This window comes from Mauremys reevesii, linkage group 10 (assembly GCF_016161935.1).
Source record: "Mauremys reevesii isolate NIE-2019 linkage group 10, ASM1616193v1, whole genome shotgun sequence".
NCBI lineage: Eukaryota > Metazoa > Chordata > Testudines > Geoemydidae > Mauremys > Mauremys reevesii.
The window spans coordinates 62854697-62876984 of record NC_052632.1 but is presented as its reverse complement, the minus strand read 5'-3'; the positions used below and the strand labels follow the sequence as shown (position 1 = coordinate 62876984).

General features: G+C 41.5%; 1 protein-coding gene across 1 annotated transcript in view; it reads right to left on the bottom strand.

Moving 5' to 3' along the window:
• Positions 1–22288, bottom strand: part of CLEC16A (C-type lectin domain containing 16A) — a 182067-nt gene that overhangs the window by 49303 nt on the left and 110476 nt on the right. The window contains exons 20-22 of the mRNA XM_039490309.1: positions 10861–11012; positions 8336–8540; positions 6820–6987 (exon numbers count right to left, since the gene is read on the bottom strand). Of these exons, the coding sequence (XP_039346243.1) occupies positions 6820–6987; positions 8336–8540; positions 10861–11012 (525 nt within the window). The remainder of the gene's footprint in view (positions 1–6819; positions 6988–8335; positions 8541–10860; positions 11013–22288) is intronic.

The following is a 22288-nucleotide window of genomic DNA, read 5'->3' as shown; positions in this document are numbered from 1 at the left end:
TTAAAAAGTTTTTATTAGAGACTTAGTACCTAAATCCTCGATTCCACTCCCCATCCTCTGCAATCTTTCATTAATGGCAGGCTTTCAGACTGTCACATACAATATCTAATCAGATTAGAGTTTAGACACTGACATTCAATCTGCAGTCTCCTATTCTCATATTTTATGCATATTTCAGAGCTGAATAGCTGATTTGGTAGGATTCTTATTAATGGCAGGTATGTCTGTGGGAGCTGTGGCTTATCCCAATTTGAATTGCTTTATGTAACTCTAAAGGCCCAATAGGTGCTCTGGTTATCCTGGAACATGGGAATCCTTCCAATTAAAACGTGTTTTTCTGATTTACAAGTTACAATAGAACATTACAGAGTTCACAGATGCCAGACACTGAGTAGGAATAAAGCTACCTTGATCATCTAGCCCAGCCCCTGCCAGTGCTAGAATCACAATAGTGCCTGCTGGCATTGGAATCCATGAATGTTTTCAGTGTCTGTGCAGCGTCCAGTTTCAATGACTGAAGTGATGAGATTTCCACCACATACACAGATTACAACAGCTAATAACTGGAATATCATTTTACAGTTTATTTGGCCTAAATTATCCTTTTCTTAATTTCATCCTATTTGTTCTAGATCATGTCCCTTTGTACACCTGTAGAGAGGTTAGCTGGGGCTCGTCTCTCTCTCCAGGGCGTCGGGGAACCACACCACCTCACTAAATTCAGGAAGACGTCTTGTGGGGAATTGGTTCGGCCCGGGAGTCTTCCTCTGCAGCCTTTGTGAGAGCAGAAATAAACACAGTAAGCCCAGGCCCTAGGTCAGGGCGGGGCGATGGTGAGTCAGGCGCCCAGGCAGGGGCTGAGCAACAACCGTATATAATAGTAAGCCCAGGCCCTTGGCTCTGAAGGGCCTGGGAGAGGAGGAGACTGCTACCCGCAAGTTGGGTTGCAGGGGAGACACAGGCCCTCCCACTCCACTGCATCCCAGCCCGGGGCCCTAGCAGCGGCAGAAGACCTGCTGCTGAGTCAGTGGGGATCCTGGCCGCAACACACTAACATGGGCTCTGGCAGTGCTGCAGCCAGACAAGGGTCGGCTGCTCCCGGGCTACTTCCAGACTCCCCTCTTCAGGTAACTGGGTCCTGGTGGTGTCCTCAGGGGAGTCCAGCACCATGGGTTCCTCAGGATAGCTGACGAGGGGTAGACTCGGCAACTCCTCCTGGTAGCTGGTGAAGGGCAGGCTTGGCAACTCGTCCAGGTTGCTGGCGTGGGGCAGGTTGGGCCAGTCCTTGGGTTTACTGCAGGCCACTAAGGTTTCCCAAACGTGAGCTAGGCCGGAGGCATCTGGCCTCCCTGGTGGCTGCTTTCTCAGTGAGCTCTGGGGTCGGGCCTTTATACTTCCAGTGCCACGCCTGACCCTTTGCGGGGTGGGCTCAGAGCTCCCTGGCTTCGCCCACTCTGGTGTCCGGAGGGACTCATTTCTCTCCGGGGCGGCGGGGAACCACACCTCCTCACTACAATACCATAGACAATTGCCCAGCCCTCTTCATTTATTTAATGCAAATCTAATAAGACTGGAAACATTTTCTTCACAGAATTTCGAAAGGTATCATTCATGTAGAGCTGAAATAATTTTTTTGTTCAGATTACCTTGCTTTGCTTTCCAGCATCTCCTCAACTCATGTATAGAGCTCTTAGCTAAAATCTTCATAAAAGAATCTTAACTTGGAGTGGTACAGGGAATTTTTGTTCAGATTTTGAAATGAGAAAGGGGCCATGACCAGCAATGCACAGCTAATATTCTTCAGAGGCTTTCCACAAGCTCTTCCCATTAGTCTGTTCTATGACCCATGTACAACGGGTACAATGCTGAAGAGGATGAGAGGACAGAGAAATCTATTGTTTTCTTATTTAAAGAAAAGTCCCTCTGAACCATAAGCAAGTAGGAAGGTGGCACCACTTGGTAAAACAGATTAAAGAGCGTTATGTTGGAAATATTTAAGATTCCTTCCTGTAAGATATATTGAATATATAGCTCAGTGTTCAACTGGTATAATCTGAAATTAGGAGGCTGGTGAACAAATTAAGTGATATTTCCATTGGGAAATATTCCACAAGGAAATGTTTATAAAGTAAATTCCCCTTTTGAGGAAGTCGGGTCCTCTCCACAAAAGAATTTGCTCTTCAAAAGTACTATTATGAACTCCAAGGATACAACATTTCTGGCAGGAATGATTTAGCAGGATCCAGGAAGGTGATGAACATGACAGCCATGGAAAGGATCTCAAAGTTCTCTACAGTTTGGTGAAGAAATTTTAATATACTCCCAGAAACGCCTCCTAGCACATTAGTGGCCACAACCCGTGGCGACTGAGTAACACTTCCCCAGAATTATTTTGTTCTTGTTCCTCGCTGATAAAACATGCTCCATTCATCAGGTGAATCGTGTGTTGAGAAAAACCTTTGAATATGTATTTGCCTAATACACATGTCATAAACACAATAATAAGAGTTGTCATTATAGCACATTGCACCCTTGTCACATTTCAGTACTCCTTCTTCGTGTACCTTTTCTTTCAAACCACCATTGCCCCACACACTGTTTAAGCAATTTTAATGTTGCTACATAAAACAGTAAGAGCAAGTTGGAGCAGAAGACTTATTCAGATAAGGTAATTATATAATGTACATAATCTGTGTATATATGATGTGACACACAGTCTCAACAGCTCTTTTTAAAGTTGCCTCCTAATTGCGCTTGAAAATTCAAGATTTCATCTCAATTAGGTCTTCACAACTGCAGAGGCTAAAGAACCCCTTCAAAAGGTGAACAGTGTAACTCATGCAGTGAAATCTGCAGACTGCTTGAAATAGTAGCTCTGAGAAGTGTATGTATATATTTATATTGCCTAATCATGTTCATTCAAATGCCTGATGCAAAGTACATGGGCACTTGACACGTTGCTATTCAGGGGAGATGGAAGGTTCTGGAGGGCCAGGAGATGAACAAGGGCATGAAGGGACAAAAGACCTACTTCTGTACAAATTAGGAACTTAACTTTCATTCACTTTCAGTTTAAGAGGGAGCAGTGGACAAAGGACCTAGAACTTCTGACCAGACTATTGTCCCAGCACTTGTCCAGGCCTCTTAAACTGCACAGGGTAGAGCTCTTTAGTCCTCTATGTCCCTTTGATATGTATCTGATCAGAATAGCAGAGGATCAGGAGAGAGCAGTGGTTCTTGCTAACATTCTGCCCAGGATATGGGTCCTGACTACAGGTACAGCCATATTTAGGTACCAGTGCAGAGAGGAGTTCAAAAACATATCCGTCCAACCCTAGCCTTCTATTTTCTGTATATTAACATTAAATGAACTACTGAGCTAATACATTCTGTGCCAAGCAAAATTTCATGGAAGCTACTCTGGCAGCTTTTTTTGGTGTACTTAAACCAAAACAGATCTGATAAATCTAGTTTTTTTCTGCTGATTATGTCAAGCAATAAAGATTCTGCAATGAGAACCTTGTTGATAATTTTGCTTATATGTGAGGCACAGGAGACATTAACTCCTTTACAATAGCTATATTAGCTGTGTAGCACTAATGGTAGAGAACATGGAGTGGGTGGCAGACAGTAGGCAGACATAATGAACTGAATTTTCTTGTACACTGGTGCCTTTAGTTATTTTGGAAAAATATTTCTGGAATAGTTGAAGTATGTTAATTTAGACCATTTGACTGTTGTCAAAAATCTATGCTGCAACACCACACCATATTGCTTCATATTTTCTGCAGATTACTTAACTCTCAGTGTTATGCATAACAACACCTGGCTCTTCTAAGGAACAGTTCACTATTCTAGGAATAGCTATACGAATTTGTGCCTATTTTATTCTGTGAATCCATGTCTGTGAAAGAAGAGGCAAGTCTTGTGTTCTCTAAAAATATAAAGAGAACTTTGCTGCCTCAATCAGCATACTTGTACTGAATATCAGTTTCTAATAGCACTGAAACATACAACAGTAGAAAATGACTAGTACAGGGACAATATAACTCAACTGCAACTTATCAGATAAATTTTAGAAGTGCCTGAGCTTTATTTCTAAACTTCCATTTCAGTCAGTCACTAAAGATGAGTGCTCACAGTTTCTATTGAAGTCAATGGGAGCTATGGGTGCTCATTTCCTTCTCCAAAAAGTCAGATTAAACCATTAGCCTTATAACCCTAAGAGAAGCGTGCAATTCAGTAACGTTAACTTGGCCATAATGCACTTATTGTAGCATTTTTATACTTTGTTATATCTACTGCTTTTTGAAAAGACAAACCCCATTGTATCATTGACTATTGTAATGAACGTCCATAAAACATTTAGAATGCACGCCATGGCGAAGTGAACTGCATGGAAGCAACTTTAATATTTTAAATTTCCTGTCTTGAATGTTTGATTTTGCACACTTGACACCATGTTAAATGTTAATGTTTTTTTTCCATTTTTGCACATGCACACAATGAAACAGTCTCCAGTCTCTACCAATTATAACTATTTATTAGGAATGCCTGACAATACTGTCAGCCATTTGCATTGATTATCTTGCCCTCATTGCAGAAGTACTCTTACTTGGCGAGATAATTTATGACAACAATCTTCCTCAGTGAACCTACTCAGAGGAGCTTACTCTCCTTCAGAATCTTGGCATCTTTTCTGACCACACCTTTCCTATGGAAGTCTTGAGTCAGATGTGATAGGGGAACAGTAACCTAGCAGCATAATCTGCATTGGTTACACCCTTACTGGTCCTGTGAAAACCTCTCACCAGCATATTAACAAGGGTTGATGGTTTCAATTCTCTGTTAGTTGCATCAATATCATCCAAAAGCTAGCAGGTTCTAGCTTGTGTTGTGATGCACATGAGTTACAAATGGCAAAAGTGGCTTTAATTTATTGCATGGCCAAATACTGCATACTTGTTTGGGGAAGAAGGTCACACATGGACCTCACTGATATCCAGCTAAATACAGCTATGACTCTGAAGTCCACTCTACTGCCTTGGCTTCCAGTCCTCGCAAACATCCTTTCTTCAACCATCTGTCAAGACATGGCTATCTTGCACGGGTACAAGAAAGCTCTCGCTCATCCACCTCACACTCATCCACCTCACACTTGCTTTAAGTCCCACCAACCATTCTGGGCAGCTGAAGCAGCTCTTCTGTTATCCAACTCCTACCCAGAAGACACCTGGTGAGTGCAATAGGCAGGCTCTGAAGTAAACAAAAAGCACCTCCCACAGTATGAATGCAGAGACCTCCCCCCTGAATACATTGTGAACAGGTGCCCTATCTTTTCATTTGCAGGAGATATTGCAAAAGTATTGCATTACCTCCTGGAAATGAAAAGATGGGGCACCTGTTCACTCTGCATCTCCTGAAGCCCTCAAATGGATTTCAAACCTTTCTATTAACTTATAAATGTTGCTATTTCCTTACTGAAGAAGTAGTTCTCTGTTCACTAGCCCGATTTCACATAATAGTTGAGAAAAGCTTTTTATAATCTCTGTATCACAAGGAGCTCTTTAGAGTGAACAAGATATGTGAGTTTTAAAAGACATGTGATGTTAAGTGACCCATACTCCCACAGCAGTAATACCCGACAGAGTGTGTACTAGAAGACCTAATATACTTCTTTGGTACTTGAAGACGGTACCTTTGGCACCTTGTTCACAACACAACTAAAGCATGTACCAAGAAGCTACTTATGCACCTCCTGTTATGACATATTGCTTAACTAAACAACTCTTCCTAGAGACTCATCCTGGAGTGTATCTGTGCTCAGAAGCTTTCTATCTCTACATTTGATTTTAGCCCAATTTTTTCTATCTACTGTTCCCAGTGACACAGTGAGCTTTGAATCATTTGGAACTGGAGGCCAAACACTTGGACTTGTCGCCAAGCAATTTTTAAAGCTGTACCAATAGCCATTTGACAGACACTTCTACTGCATTATAAAAAAACAAAAAAACAAAACAAAACTAATTTAGGACCATATGATACTATTATAAGCTATATAAAAAGCATTCGTATAAGTATCAGATATCACTAATTATTCAGGTATCCAGTACATACCCATCTGCACAAGCACGTTCACATCACAAGTTGGAGGTGGAGAGACTTATCAGGTTAGCTTGTGCTTCTCTGCCACTTGCAAGAGCATTTTCTACAACATATTTACTAATGCTTGGGCTAATCAGCCTCGAACTTGTAAACCAACTTTTAGAAACTGAGCTTTGAAAGGCTTGGATCTTACCTATCTTAAGCTCACACCACAGAACATAAGCATTAAAATGTGCAGTCATCTTTTCCTTAGAATCAGTGTTTTTGGGTAACCACACCTTGCTGAACTAGTCATTTTGTACTACTGATGAAACTACCACAACTTGATTAGTAACATTTTGAATGTTTCTAAGAAGTTTCAAGGTTGTAATTCTAAGAAAATTTTCAACAGACCTATTTATAATCTGAAAACAAGACAGATGGCAAAATACCAACCATTAGATATATCTTATTTAAGGAGACAAACTGACCTAGGTTCAGAGAAACAACTTACTTGTATTTAACATCTGAAAACAGAATGGTTTCACTTCTTGATAGGTTACATATAATACAACAAGATAGTTTAAAAAGAATAACACTGAAAGAAAAAAAAAACTTTTCTGGTGAGGGTTGAGGTTTTGCTCAAAAAGTTCAAGAGGCAAAGGCTGTGCCACATGTTTCACATATTTGATTGACGTGGAGCAGCAGCTTGCTTCATCAGAAGTTCTGTCTTACCTGGGACTTTGTCAACAGATGCAAAAACAGATCGCTGTACAGCGGGGTCACAGCTGCCACGCCGTGACTGGTCGTAAAATCTAAATGGCAGGTGCTGTGATGCAGATGCAGAGCTGTGTCCAAAACCCATCACTTCAGTTGAAGGCTGGACGGGAAGATCCAGGAGAGCTACATTTAAACAAATTGATTTTTTCTTAATTAAAAAAAAATCCATAAAAAGGAGATCTAATGTGATAATTACATTGCCAACTTGCCCAGAACCTTGGGACAAACCTAGTTTAGATCAATCTACATAGCTTGCTCATACTTGCATCTTCTGAATAAAAATAGCTTGCTGCTTGTTTTGCCCTGTAATTATAGGGGGGAAAAGGCAACAAGTGGCTGCAAACCACACTGCCTTTCATGTATATACATGGAAACCCCAATATTTATTGAAGGAGGAAACAGGCCTTTTGCAGTACTTCTCCATTACATAAACGTGATGGTAGCAAGCCGTTTCAAAAATTTGTATCGTAGTAAGAAATATCCATCAACAAGGTCATTCATTAGATGTTTGTATGTGGCAGCAGGCCAAGCCATTTGGAGAGAGGTAATCTGCTTTAGGTAAGCAAGTATCTGCAGTTTGCATTACCACCCACACTATTTTAGGTCAATTTCTATGTAAGATCTTAACTTCGAACTTACTCTTAATTTAGATACCAGAAATCAAGAAGACCAAAGAATTAGACTGCACAATTATAATTCACAGGACCAAAGCATAAGTATATTTCACATAGCACTGAAACGTTAGAAACTGATTTTAAAACTCTAGACTGAATAATTCTCAGTTGAAGTTGAGTCACTAATTTTAATACTACTCCAGATTTTCTTTCTACATTCTGTTTCATGTTAGCAGATATTCCAGACAGTGATTGATGCTCTCCAATAATCAAGTAACTAAGATGTTCAGTCTCCTTTCTCACTTGCCCATCCCTTTTCCCTGTATATTCCATCCTCTTCCATTCACTCAACCCTAATAGATTCACTCAGCTGATTAGTTCCAATCCTCATCATGTGCTGCATTGATTTAGGCCTTAGCTATTATACATTCAATCTCTACCTGATGGATAACCACCTACATAGATAACCCTCCTTCCTACATCTCTTAACTCATAAAAGTTCAGAAATTTTAACTGCTGACATTCTATTCTATGTAGCTTCTCATACTGCCATTATCAGCACAGTATCCGAGTACTCTCCATTAGTGAATTGAGCAACACTAACATGTAGTTCATTCACAATCTCTCCTCCCCTCCAGGCTGGGGCAGACATCATCACATAAGAATATGCATTTTGCTATAACTGGAAGATATTGTTAAGATCTATTGTTTAGAAACTGGACACTGGTTTCAAAATTCCTCTCCTGGGATGCAGTATTTCAGATGCTTTAGAGGACACACAAGAGCAGATCTTACACTGAATTGTCATGAGACACGTTTCCCACTTCAAAGAGAAACATTTTAAGACATCTGCTTACCCGCAATTCTCTGCATTTTCATACGTCGAGCTTGGATACGGCCCTTTGCCAAACGCTGCTTCGCAATGATACAGCGAATGTGATCAGAAAAAATAAATGTGGCTTGAAGAATGGGGAAGGGCTTAGAATGCGGACTAGATGCAGGTTTGTGAATTATTATATTCAGAGCTCTGCTGTCATCTTCTACTCCAGTTACCTGCATGTCCTATAAAGAAATGGAATACAGTTAGCGGCGAAAGAAATTGAGTTGTTCATTGTGAATATTTTAAATTAGATATGAACAATACATCATTATAAGAAGTCAGAGAGATGAGGTACTGGTTTAAACACAAACACACACACGTTACAGTATATTGTGATGTAAACCCAACAGGGCTATGTCAGGCAAAAATGCAGTTAAGTGGTTTGACTGTGAAAGAGTAGTTCTCTCTCTAAATTTTCTAGAAACCTGACTGTTGAGCTTGGCATAACATAATAAACAGATACTACTACTGCTCAGCAACTCATTTATATATGTTTACATTCTGATGTAGCTGGAATACCAAGTAATTTGAATTAGTTACTAAAGCATTTGGACTAAATGAAGAATTATTATAAACTAGACTGAAAGATGCAGAAATCCCATTTTTCTCATGTAACAATTCAGAGGACTAGACTCCAGAATTATCTATACTTGCTTTCTTCATTGTGACATTCTAGGTCAGTGGTCTCCAACCTTTTTATGCACACCATCACTTTTTGAATTTAAGTGCAACCCAGGATCTACCCCGCCCCTTCCACGAGGCCCCATCCTGCTCACTCCATCCCCCCTCCCTCTATTGCTTGCTCTCCCCCACCCTCACTCACTTTGACAGGGCTGGGGCAGGGGGTGGAGGGGGTGGGGGGGGTGGCAGGGGAGGAGGAGGGAGGAGGTGCAGAGGAGTGAGGGGGGGGAGGAGGAGAGGAGGGGGGGTGGGGGTGGGGGGGTGCTGGCTCTGAGAGGGGGAGGGGCTGGGGCAAGGGGGGGGAGGGAGGGGGGGGGGGCAGAGGGGGGGGGTGGGGAAGGGAGAAAGAGGCTGGGGGCTTTGGCAGGGCTTGCAGAGGAGGCAGGAGGGAGGGGGAGGGGCTGGGGGGGGGCTGGGGGGGGGGGGGGGCTGTGTCGCAGCTGGCACAGGCGGCTTCCACTCAGGGCTTGTGGTCGGTGGTGCAGCAGGGCTAAGGTGGCTCCTGTCCCCCCCCCCCACACCACTCTCCCATCAGTGGCCATCAGCCCCCTTCAGGGGGGGGGGGTGCATGCTCTGCCATGCACCCTTCTCTGCAGGCATCGCCCCTGAAACTCCCATTAGCTGCAGTTCCCCGTTCCCAGACAATGGGAGCTGCAGGGAGCAGGGAGTGGGCAGGCAGGTATTTAGGTATTTTGCCACCTGGCGGACCTGGCACTGCCTCGGGGTTGCGAGGGGAGACCGACCCGTGATTGTCGCTTGCCTTGCTGGCTGGAGAGCCGGGCCGCGCAGAGGACCAGACTCCCCTCCGCAGGCAGGCGGCGAAGGCAACCCTGCCTGCCTCAACAACCGGCAGAGCACCCCCCGTGGCTTGCCGCCCCAGGCACGCGCTTGGTGTGCTGGTGCCTGGAGCCGCCCCTGGCTTGCAGGCAGGAGCAGCGCGCAGAGACCCCTGCCCGCCGCCCTCTCCCTCGGCGCCTCAGGGATGTGCTGGCTACTTCCAGGAGTAGTGCGTGGCCAGGACAGGCAGGGAGCCTGTGTTAGCCCCGCTGCGCTGCTGGACTTTTAGTGACTGGAAATCACTACTGACTGGCAGAGGCTCCAGGATCAACCAGTCAATCGCTATTTGCCAGTTGGTGACCACTGTTCTAGGCAATTTTGTAGAATAAAAGTTTTCATAATATTCCACAACAAATCCTAATAAACAGTAAATAAAATATCTTCAAGAGGGACACCCCGACCCACTATATATCCAGGTGTATTGTGTGCTTGTATGCATGTGCAAACACACACATACACACACACATTTCAGGGTACATTTTAGTTTTATTTTCTTTGTTAAGTGTACTAAATATAGCAGTTACTGGAATTCATGTTTGAGTATTTCAGAGTTTAAAAACACGGTTTAATTTGTAACGAGAAGCCATCTCTTTCTTTTTCTTCATAAGTATTATAAGATCTGTTCCCCATTGCTCTGATTCAGAAGTGATTTAACTTTAAGCACGTGTTTAAGTGCTATTGACGTCAGTGCTCTGATGAACAGAGATGCTTTCTTGAAGCAGGGCCTGTATGGGGAAATTACTTCATTTGCAAGTGTCCTGCTAGTGAACTTTTAAAGAACTTCTTTGGAAAGCTGGAGACAGCATAAAGCAATTTAACAGAAGACAGAATTAGAAAGGATACTAAGTACACAGAAAATAGGGAGGTATGCTATTGATCTAAAACATACACTGGTAAAACCAATACTAAATTTGATTACACTGTTTTTCACATTAGTAGAGTTTTCAGCTGGAAAACAAATCCTCAGGTTAACAGATATCTTACCTGCAAAAGGCCCGCAAATTTAACTACTCCCCAGCCCAGTCTGGCAACATCTGGCTCAACTAAACTCATCTGGTAAATATCCACAGCCAGAAATCTCTGAACTTGACCTCCATCTTTTGTAATCACTGTACAAGCAATTAAATCGCTGTTATCTAAAGAGAAAAAAATAGTTAAGATAGGCAGCTATGACAGTTAACTTCTGCAATAGCTTATTTTGTTAGGAATTTCAATATTTTTCAAGGCATATGCTTTGCATTAGAAACCTAAGTTATCTTGGCACATTTCAGATAGTCGTTTCCTCTTCACATTCAGAGTCATTTTATCATGCTCATTCACAATTAATTCTAGATATACATTGGATGAGGACTTATTTTGTCAAGAATGCTTTGAATACAAACATAGTGTGTTATTTAAACTGGTTCAGGGTTTTAGTTTACTAGGCTTTTTTTTTGTTGTTACACTCAACATTGTTTCAGGGCTGAACTTAAACCAGTTAGTGCCGATATATCCCTCTTCAGGATTGCTGAGATAGCTCTGAACTCAAAGCTATGAATTTATTTGTTTTTGCAATTGCTTGTTTGTATATCCAAGTACCCCTTCCAGTTTTCCTCCCACTCCTACCAGTTCCCAGGGTGAGAGACCACACCACTGGCATCAGTTGTTGAATAGACTAGCCTGTAGAGCAGGGGTGGGCAAACTTTTTGGCCTTAGGGCCATGCCGGGGTATGGAAATGGTATGGTGGGCCCCTGAATGCTCAGGAAATTGGGGGGAGGAGTGCATCTGGGGGTAAGTGGGCTCTGGGGTGGGGCCAGAAATGAGGAGCTCAGGGTAAGGAGGGGGCTACGGGCTGAGGATTGAGGTGCGGAGGGCTCCGGCTGTGGGGTGGGGCTGGGGATGAGCGGTTTGGGATGCAGGAGGGTGCTCCAGGCTACGACTGAGGGATTTGGAGGGTGGGAGGGGGATCAGGGCTGAGGCAGGCTGTTGGGGCACGGGGCGAGGTGAGGCGTTTGGGGTACCAGAGGGGGCTCCAGGCTGGGACTGAAGGGTGCGGAGGGAGATCGGGGTGGGGCAGGGGATTGGGTGTGTGTGTGGGGGGGCAGCTCAGGAGTGCAGGCTCCAGGCAGCGCTTACATCAAGCAGCTCAGAAGAATGTCCTCCCTCCAGCTTCTATGTGGAAGCACAGCCAGGTGGCTCTGAGTGTGCTCCCCTGTCTGCAGGCGTTGCCCCTGCAGCTCCCGTTGGCCGGGAGCTGTGGCCAGTGGGAGCTCTGGGGGCGGCACCTGCAGACTGGGCAGCACGTATTGCTGCCTGGCCATGCCTCCGCATACTACCTAGGAGTTGGAGGGGGGGGGGTGGTCATGCCAGCTGCTTCCTGGGAGCCGCGTGGAGTGGGGCTAGCCCTCAACCCTGCTCCCTGGCTGGAGCTAAGGGAGGATTAAAAGGTCTGACAAGCCGGATGTGGCCCACAGGCCGTAGTTTGCCCACCCCTGCTGTAAAGGTTAACTTTCCTCACTTTCTGGATGTGCTGTTTTCTTTTCCCATTCTGTAGTTTCTTGCTACTTTTCCCCCCAAACCTCATATTTTTTCAGATAATAATTCACAAATATGCTGAAATTGGTTTGATAAGGACAGGGTTTACAATAACAAAAGAAAAGTGTCTTTCACCACAAAACACTGGTTTCTAATCTAGGTAGCTAAATTATTTCTATCAAAAGGGAGCCACATTGTCACTCCCAATTCAGTGTCTACATTTTGGTTTTTTTTGCTCTTTAAAACTTTATGGCAATATCTTGACACAGATTCTCGTAGACTCACAGACTTTAAGGTCAGAAGGGACCATCATGATCATCTAATCTGATCTCCTGCACATTGCAGACTATAGAACCTCACCCACCCCTCCCATAATAGACCCCTAACTTCTGGTTGAGTTACTGAAGTTCTCAAATCATGATTTAAAGACCTGAAGTTACAGATAATCCATCATTTACACTAGTTTAAACCTATAAGTGACCCATATGGCAGAGGAAGGTGAAATCTTCCAGGGTTTCTACCAATTTGACCCGGGAGAAAATTCCTTCCTGATCCCAAATATGGCAATCACTGAGGTCAGATGTACATACATTTTGGACTAATTACAATTTGTTTCATTTTATTCATAAAAGTAAAGTTCAAAACTTTGTTAATACATTAGTGGCCCCATTCTAACATCTCAAGAAGCATCCTGCATCTCTTTAGTGTGCCAGCAACACATGCAACATGATTGCAAGAACAAACAAAACAAAACAGGGGTGAGGATACTAACAAGCACAGTTTCATTCCATGGGCTGTCCAGAGCATCAGAACTACTAGACAAACGACTAGGAGAAAGGTTGCAGAGTACAGGTGATTACTATGTAACTGTAGATGTCTGGTGTGAATAAGCATATTGAGCATACCGCCTAAAACCAAAACACCGCAACGTGGAATTCACAAATCTAGACAAATGTCAAGATTAAGGATAACATTTTTGAAAGCTTCCATGTCACTTTTGAAAATGGGATCTAGTGACTTAGGAGCTTTTGAAAAATTTACTCTAAGACAGTACTGCAATAATTGTTCAAAATGCACGTATAGCTATCCCCAAGGAATTCAAGAACAATTCCTGGTAAGTGGGAGAAAATATTACAGTAAGTTTAAGCAGTCCCCACTAGTTCCAGCAGCTGAACTCCAAGATTACGGAGTACACACAAGTCAATTCATTCTCCCTCTGTCTCTGACTATTTCTGCATTTGAATAGAAGTGAAATGGTCTCGTGGTTCTTTTCCACTAATATCTTGTCCCTCAATGTACGTTAGAGAACACCACCACATCACAATATGTACAACATTTGGAAACTTGAACAATTAGAAATGTATGAGTGTTAGTCTTATTTTAAAAACTAAAAAAATCTATTTTATTTTCCCTTCTGACATGCATTAAGCCAACTACATGAAGTAGCTGAAAAATTAAAATGAGACAGATAACGTACTTATGGATGTGATCGTGCTTAAGTTGAAGCAATAGAACATATCACTGAAAAGCTCTCTATGCTCAAGGGAAGTACAACTAACCTATGTACCACCTGAAGTGTCTTCACTGCTACTAAGAAGTTGATTAGATACACAAAAGCTCAGAAGAATTAAACACCAATTAAGCTCGGTGAGTATTAGAGACCCAGGTAAGATAATATGGAATGTCACTTGAAGTTCCAGTTACACGAGACAAAGATAATTTCATAAAGTATACTCCCAGATGATTTTGGCACTTATTAGTGCTGTGAAATTGAGACACCATAGCTAAAATATAAAATTATTAACAACTTTAGTCTTAATCTAGTTACCTTGTATTTTTAGCTTCAAAGTAAACCAGAGGTATTACAGTGGTTTTATGCATAAAACAGTGTCTTATTCTTTTTCTTATAACTATCCAAGGTTCAAGATAATGGGCCAGATATGATTAATGGCTCAACCTTCTGGGCCAGTGCTCAACATTTCCAGATTGGTGACCCTTAATTTTAAGTAAAAAGTTCTCACAAGCCCCTTACATATATTATAAATAATAAAAAAAAGTATCAGTTATAAGAAGCTAGGAACTGTAGTAAGGACAAGGATAATTCCATGGCCAGCAGAGTTAAGGATAAGAAGTATATTATGAACAAACAGAATCCTAACAATGGTATTAGTCCCTTACTAGATTGAGATGATAAAACTGTTAATACCCCCTGCCAAAAGACAAAAGCATTCAATAAATATTTCTGTTCTGTGCTTGGGAAAAAAGCTAGATAATGCATTCATATCATGATGAAATACTTTCCATTCCAGTAGTAACTCAGAAAGATCTGATACAGCAGCTATTAGACACTCTCAAATCAGCAGGTCCAGCTAACCTGCATCCAAGATTTTAAAAAAGCTAGCCAAGGAGCTCTCTGGACCACTACTGTTGATTTTCAATAAGTTTTAGAACACTGGGGAAGTTCAGTCCAGAGAACTGGAAGCTAATGTGCCAATATTTAGAGAGAGAAAACTGGATAACCTGAGCAGTTATAGGCCAGTCAGTCTAACATTGATCCCAGGCAAAATAATGGAAAAGCTGATACTAGAATTCATTAATTAAGAATTAAAAGCGGTACTATAATTAATGCTATTCAACATGAGCTTATGGAAAATAGATCTCAACAAGCTAATCAGAATTTTTTTAATATGAGATTAAAATATTGGGTGATAAAGCTAATAGTGTTGATGTTGCATACGTAGACTTTGGTATGACATTTGACTTGGTACAGCAAAACATTTTGACTAAGAAACTAGAATTATACAAAATTAACATAGCACACATTAAATTGATTAATATTCACTAACATTTAAGTCTCAAATTGTAATTGTAAATGGGGGGATCAAGCAGGTATGTGCAAAAATTGGTTCTTGGTCTTGTGGTATTACACATTTTTATCAGTGACCTGGAAGAAGACAATTGTAATGAAGTTGGCAGATGACACAAATTTTCGGGGAGTGGTAAACTGGGTACAACAAAACAACATGTATTTTTATATTGCCGTACATCTAGGAACAGAGTGCAGGGCATACTTATAGGACGGGGGATTCTATCCTGGAAAGAAAAGACCCTGAAAAGGACTTGGGTCAAAGGATAATCAGCTGTACATGAGCTCTCAGTAGCCAGAAGGGCTAATGTGATCCTTGGATGTACAAACAGGGGAATCTTGAGTAGGAGTAAGGTTATATTACCTCAACATAGGATGTTTTTCTAAAATATATGCTCTAGTTCAGATACAAGTTAATTCAAGGTAGTTCTATGACCTGTGTTATACAGGAGGTTAGTCTGCATGATAGCAACGGTCCCTTCTGGCTTTATACTCTATGAATAATCTAGAATCTAATGGAATATGTGGGTCTCCCTGTTTATCCTCTGCCTGCATAGGCCATGGGGAGAACAGGACTGCCTACATTGCCTCAACATGCTCATAATGGTTGCAGCTCTGCAGTAAGACAATGACTAATCAAATCTCATGGTTCAGGGCTTCAGATGGTTATCTGCAAAGATCAGGAAGGACTTCCCTTCCCCATGAATGATTGGCCAGATATTTGGAAGGAAGGGGTGCGTGTCTGTCTTCCTCTGAAACATCAGATATTGCCCACCAGATATGGTAGGCCAGGGCTGAGTTGCTTCAGAGAATCTTCTCTCACATACCTCACTGGTATGTATTGCTCATGTGCTTAGAGTCCAATTAATCACCAGATTCAGGGTGAGCAAGGAATTTTCCCCTAGGCCAGTTTGGTTGTGACTTTTGGAGTTTTTTGCCTTCCTCTATCACCTGGGGTGTAGAACTTGCTAGCATCTCACTCCTAGTCAATTCCCTGCCTTTTCAGGAACCTCAAACTTTGGTGGCACATCAGTCTCTCCTGCAGCTCATAACAGTTTAGGGTCCTGAGGATTGATATAATTTAATATAAAGACACTGGGCTCAATACAAGGGTATATAGATCTGACTAAATGATATAATAGTCTCTTCTGGCCTTAAAACTGAAATGTATTACATCCATGACTTTTCCTATCAATAAGCCTATATAAATTTGTGTATGTTTTGAGAGGCTGGCAGAATACTTGACCTTGATAGGAAAAAAAAAAAGAGTGCACGGGACAGAGATTTTCATTGCTTTAGGTTGTGAAGAAATATTCAAGGCTTTGTGATGCTGATCAAATTGATTATTGGGATCTGGGGAGAAATGGGCCCTATGTCAAGAAAGTTGATTACTGAATACCCCTCCCCCCCCCCCCCAGCTACCATTATGACTGAAATGCTTGTTGGCAGTTTCAACTTTGGCAGGACAGCATGGAGAAACATGTACTGCTGTTGACAATGCTGTACATGTTCTAAATAAAATCTTTCTTGTAAAAGGAGTGGAGTAGGCAGCCTGGAGAATGAAGTACAATGTCAGTAAGACACACACAAGCTAATAAATATGGTTTTGGAGCCCATATCAAGCTTCAGCAATAGGAGAATTGAACAGCATTTCTTTTTAATCTGGCCCTTAATATCTTATTACAGGCTTTGCATAAAACTCTGAAATAAAGTATTGATTTTTTTGAAAAATACTATCAAACTAAAATATGATTGTGTTCTCTTATCAGCCCCATCAGACATCCCCCAGCTAGGTTCTGTTATCTCCAAGGCTTGCTAGTCTCTGATATGTTGCCTCTGAGAATTTATCAAGAGTGGTAGATTCTCAAATCACCAACAGCCTATTTCATGGTATTTACGTAGAGAAAGGAAGTTAGCAATATTTTCACCGAGATGCAAATACACTGGTACATTGTTGGTTTTGTTTTGAAACTGAAATTGGTCATCTCAGGAAAGCATTTAGAATACTTTTGTACTCTTACTCTTTACCGCATACTAAAAAGGATGCACTCTCCTGTTGAGGTTGAGCCAATAAGTGATGTTTAAATAAAAATTAGATTTCTTGAACAATTTATAAAATATGCTACTAGACCACATCACGTTCTTTGATTTGAAAGGAACAGAATGTTTGTAAGCTCCAAATTGCCACAGCCTGCTTAGCTCAGCCTTTTATAGCCAGATATTTCAATAGCACAGTCTACACTGAACTGGTGTTTAAATTTTCACATGGCTGCAATACTGACAGGGCAGCTTCATGAGGGTAGCAATAACTGAAGCTATCGTGCCAACATTGTCTATAGTTGCTACTGTGACATCTAGAATTGATCAGAGTGAGATTAGAAAACATGGTAGTAGAGACACTTGTGCTCTCTCTATGCTAAAAGTCCCTCTATTGATACCATTGGTGGACCTGCTCCAGGAGTAATGCAACACAGACATTAAGAAAAAAATCTCACCATAGACAAGCTATAACACATGAATCTCTCAGTGTTAACTGAGAAGGAGTTTACAAGAATATCTTGATTCTGGTACATACAATCTGGTTCGAAGATTATTAAGCCAGGGTCACGTTGGTCATTAATGTCATTATGACATGTATGTACAGATACTATATAAGGAGACGTGGATGCATGCTGAAAATATTTTACTAAAGTTTGTATCAAAGCAGAGCTGACAAACTGGTTTTCTGCCAGATTTTTATTCACCTAGCTCTTGGTCAGCATGTAAATTAAACATTAGCAGCCAACAAAATGGAAGCCCTATTTACATAGGAAGTCAGAGGGACGTGACATCAACAGGGAAGAAGTGGGACTTGGGAAAAACAAGTGATAGGGATTTTTACTATCCCCGAGGACAGATGAACTCTGCGGATACAAGTAGAAAGCAAGGGGACTCCCTTTTATCCCATGCCCGGAAAGGAAACGGACAGCGTGTTTACATTCATGAAAATGTAATCTCTATCAGGCTTGACTGAAATGCTGCAAAGGGTATTGGGGAGAAACTTCTTTAGACGAAAGTTAGCCTGTTGTGTTATGATTTTCATTTATGTGTAACCCTGTTCCCATTATCCATTTGCATTATCTTTTGAATCTTTAGTCAAACTTATTGTAGTTTTCATGATAAATACATCTCAGTGCTGTTGTGTTATACAGAGCACTCATCCTGAGTTGAATCATTCAAGCTGGTGCATACATTGTTCCCTTGGAGATAAAAGGCCTAGTATTTCTTGTGTATACAGTGGATAAGGAGCAGGACGCTAAAGAGGTGACATGCTTCCCTCAGGGAGCCCTGAACCACAAGCCACTGTGTTAACCCTCTTCCTCAACAAGAGAGCTTTGCTGGAGCTTAAACTATGTGATAGCTCCTGCCACACCAGTCTGTCCATCTCATCAGCAAACTCCTCCAGACTCTGCCAGTCTAAATCTTTCCTTGCAGGTAACATTCATTGAACCCGAGTTCCCAAGAGGTGCGTCTCTGCTGTGTCCAGTTCCTCTCACTGGACACTCACAGAAATTAACCAAGTCTGCTGTCTCCAAACAGACAGAATACACACCAGCCCATTGGCTCAATAGAGGATGCACACCTTATATAATGGAAGGAGGGATAACTCAGTGGTTTGAGCATTGGCCTGCTAAACTCAGGGTTTTGAGTTCAATCCTTGAGGGGATCATTTAGGGATCTGGGGCAAAAATCTGTCTGGGGATTGGTCCTGCTTTGAGCAGGGGGTTGGACTAGATGACCTCCTGAGGTCCCTTCCAACCCTGATATTCTATGATTCTATAACAGCACTGAGATGGTTTATTGTAAAACTACAAATAAGTTTATTAATGAAGAACATAAATGTAAGTGATATTAAGCAAAAGACAGACAAGCATGGTTACACATGAAACAAAAATGACACTTTCTAATGTCTCAAACTAAACTTCAGCAAACTACAATCTTAGCCTAAGCAGCTTTCTCTCTTACATCAAACTCTCAGCATCTCTAGCCCTGAGGCAGGAGGATCCACAGTTTACAGAATCTGAGGGTGCTGGTTCCCCTCTTTGTCCTTTAAGTGATGTATAATTAAGTTGTTCTCTCCCCACTTTTTTATAGTCTAGTAAACTTTTGAAATGTATTCCTTTGAAGTGCATACCGCAGACAGTTCTTCTCCCCCACTGGTGCACAGTTACCATGCTGTCCTCATCCTCTGGCCAATCTGCTTTTTTGATTGGCTTAATCACTTGGTTTACCTAGATATAAATATATTTTCATTGTCTTTTGCTTGAAATCAAGCCAGGCAATCAGGTAATATCCATATTCATTTGTTCCTTTGTTTACCAACTGCCTCCAAAACACATTTTATGAACTTATTTCCAGCACACATACATAACTCTTTATAAACAACCAGTACACCCATCACACAATGACATTCATGACCAGCGTGTCATTAGTTTTTACACAATAACTTACAAGACACTGGGTAAATATTATGCCAACAGTGTGCTGGATGTGCCCTTTGCCAGTTGGCATAGATGGGCTCTTGGAGTCAAGGGGACTCAAGGATTGGAGTACACCTGCAAGACAAGGTAAGGACTGGCATAGCCCGGACAAGATAGTTTGAGTGGCTAACATGCTGGTGGTGTCAGGAATCTGACAGCCAGTTAAGCACAGGTAATTCTTCCTCTTGCTGCAGACATGGGTGTAACAAGGTGACTCTCAGGCCTGAGTACTCAGAGAGCTTTCACACAAGCCTTAAGTGCCTTCAGCCAAGGAGGTTCAAGCAATGCTTCAAGACAGTGTTCTAGAACCTGTTTGGTTACAACTAAGTCATCAGTGCCCTCTACTCCCTTCCCATTCTCCTTTAGTGGCACCAGAAGCCTAGTTAAATGGCCATGTGGACTTTTGTTTCCCCAGTTTGTCCATTTAAGTCAGTAAAGAATGCAGGATTAGGTCCAGGACCCACAGCTAAAGTATGAATTCAGATCCTACAAACAGTCATTTGTTGATGTCATTGGAGTTTTATTGTAGGCATTGAACAGTCTAGTTACAAAACCTTGACATGTTAAGACTGAGATCCAGCAAGTTAGCACCACAGTAAATGTACTGAAAGAAAAACTTTACTTTTTGTTTCCCAAAGATCAGCACATAAGGTTTTATTTTACATCTGATAGGAACACAGGTCACATTACAACTATAAAAAGTTACTCAGGGAGCAGAAAGGAAAAATTACTCATTTATTAGGGAACTACGTCACAGGAAACTTTTATGTACCCCAGTTACACTTTTTTTCTAATTTACAGTAGCTAGAGGTTTTAATGCCACATCATGTATTTGATGACTAAAAATAATCAAAGGAGAAAAATGTGGTTAAACAGTTCCAGTGAACTAACTTGAGAATATTTTCATCTATGCTACAAACCAATCATAGAATGAGCTGCCTGAATGTTAGAAACTCAAATGCATTTAGTTGAAAGAATTTCTAGGTTGAGTGGTGTATTCCAGATCAAGTGCACTATTTACAATAATCACCAGCTCCAATGATACACCAGTTCTAGAACTAATGGAATTTGTCACATCCCAAGTGTTTAGTAGCCTGGGTGTAGTGAGCTGGCAATTGCAGGTTAGCTATTTGCAGACACTTTTTACCCAAGTTTTCTGGTCAAATTCCAACTTAGGTAATTATATTCTACCAAATTATATTTCTTTTCCAACTACTTACATTTCCCTTCCAGTTCCAACTGGATAGCTTCCTATCGTAAACTGTTAGGGAGCAGTACTATGTGCCATTTAACACTTGCCAAATTTGACTCCATTTCACAGGTGAATGGAAACGATCCCTGTTTATCCTGCAGTTCGTATATCGGATATTTTTAAAATACAAAGATTGATACTATGTAAATCTAATAATAAAATACTCCACCAGAACTGCCAGCCTTACTGGCAGCCTCCACACTGAGGCCAGGAATCAAGTGAACATTAGAAAAAAAGGTACTCCTGAGTATGGGTTGCACAGCCACTAACCATGCTGTACATTCTCTGTGAAGAAACAGATACGCAGAATGTGGTGGTGTTCTAACACAGCAATTCTCAAACTGCTGTATGTGAACGGCTATTGGTACATAGACCATTTTATAGTACCAGAAAGAATTCGTTACAATGACTCTGATTAGAATTACAAAAGGTGGTACCACACCAAGTACTTTGCGTTTTATATATGAGAGCCACTCATCTAATATATTTAACAAACATTAATTGTTGAACAGGGGATCTGGTAGGTACAACTTGATACCCCCCTCCTCCTCTTTGTTTAATAGGATGTGAATAGATATATTACCTTTTTATGATGCATTTTATCTCATTTTATTTTATCATTTTATCTCAGTCATGTGGATAGGCAAGCACTTTATATTTGCATGCCAGACAAGCACAGTAACTTGAAAATAATTTTACATAAAAAAACACTAGCCAAAACTTGCAATAGCAAGATAAATCCAAGCGAAACAAGAAATGGATGTTATACAGAGAAATAAAACAAGAAACAGCAAGTAATGGCTCACGTGGACAAGAGACTTGGGATTTGATGCAGATGCTTATGCCCTTAACACCCACCAGCCTCTAAGGCTACGACTACACTCGGAGCTAGATATGGGACTACCCTGATCATATATACAAATGGGATTTGTCATTATGAAAGTAATGAGTACATACTATCATCTGACTGCACATTTTTTCCTCAAAGTGTTTCCAGAGGTTATATCTGCATTGCGAGGTAGGGATGTGATTCCTCTGTGCAGGTATACATACTCGTGCTAGCTCTCATCAAGAGTGCCAGTATAAATAGCTGGGTAGCCATGGTAGCACAGGCAGCAGAGGCACAACTGAGCTGTGCAGAGTACAAACTCACCTGAAACTGGTGGTACAATCACTTGGCTATTATGTACTTATTACTGCCATAATGACAAATCCCAAAGGGACATAGTTTGCTTGAAGGCTGAGCACCACCTTGGATT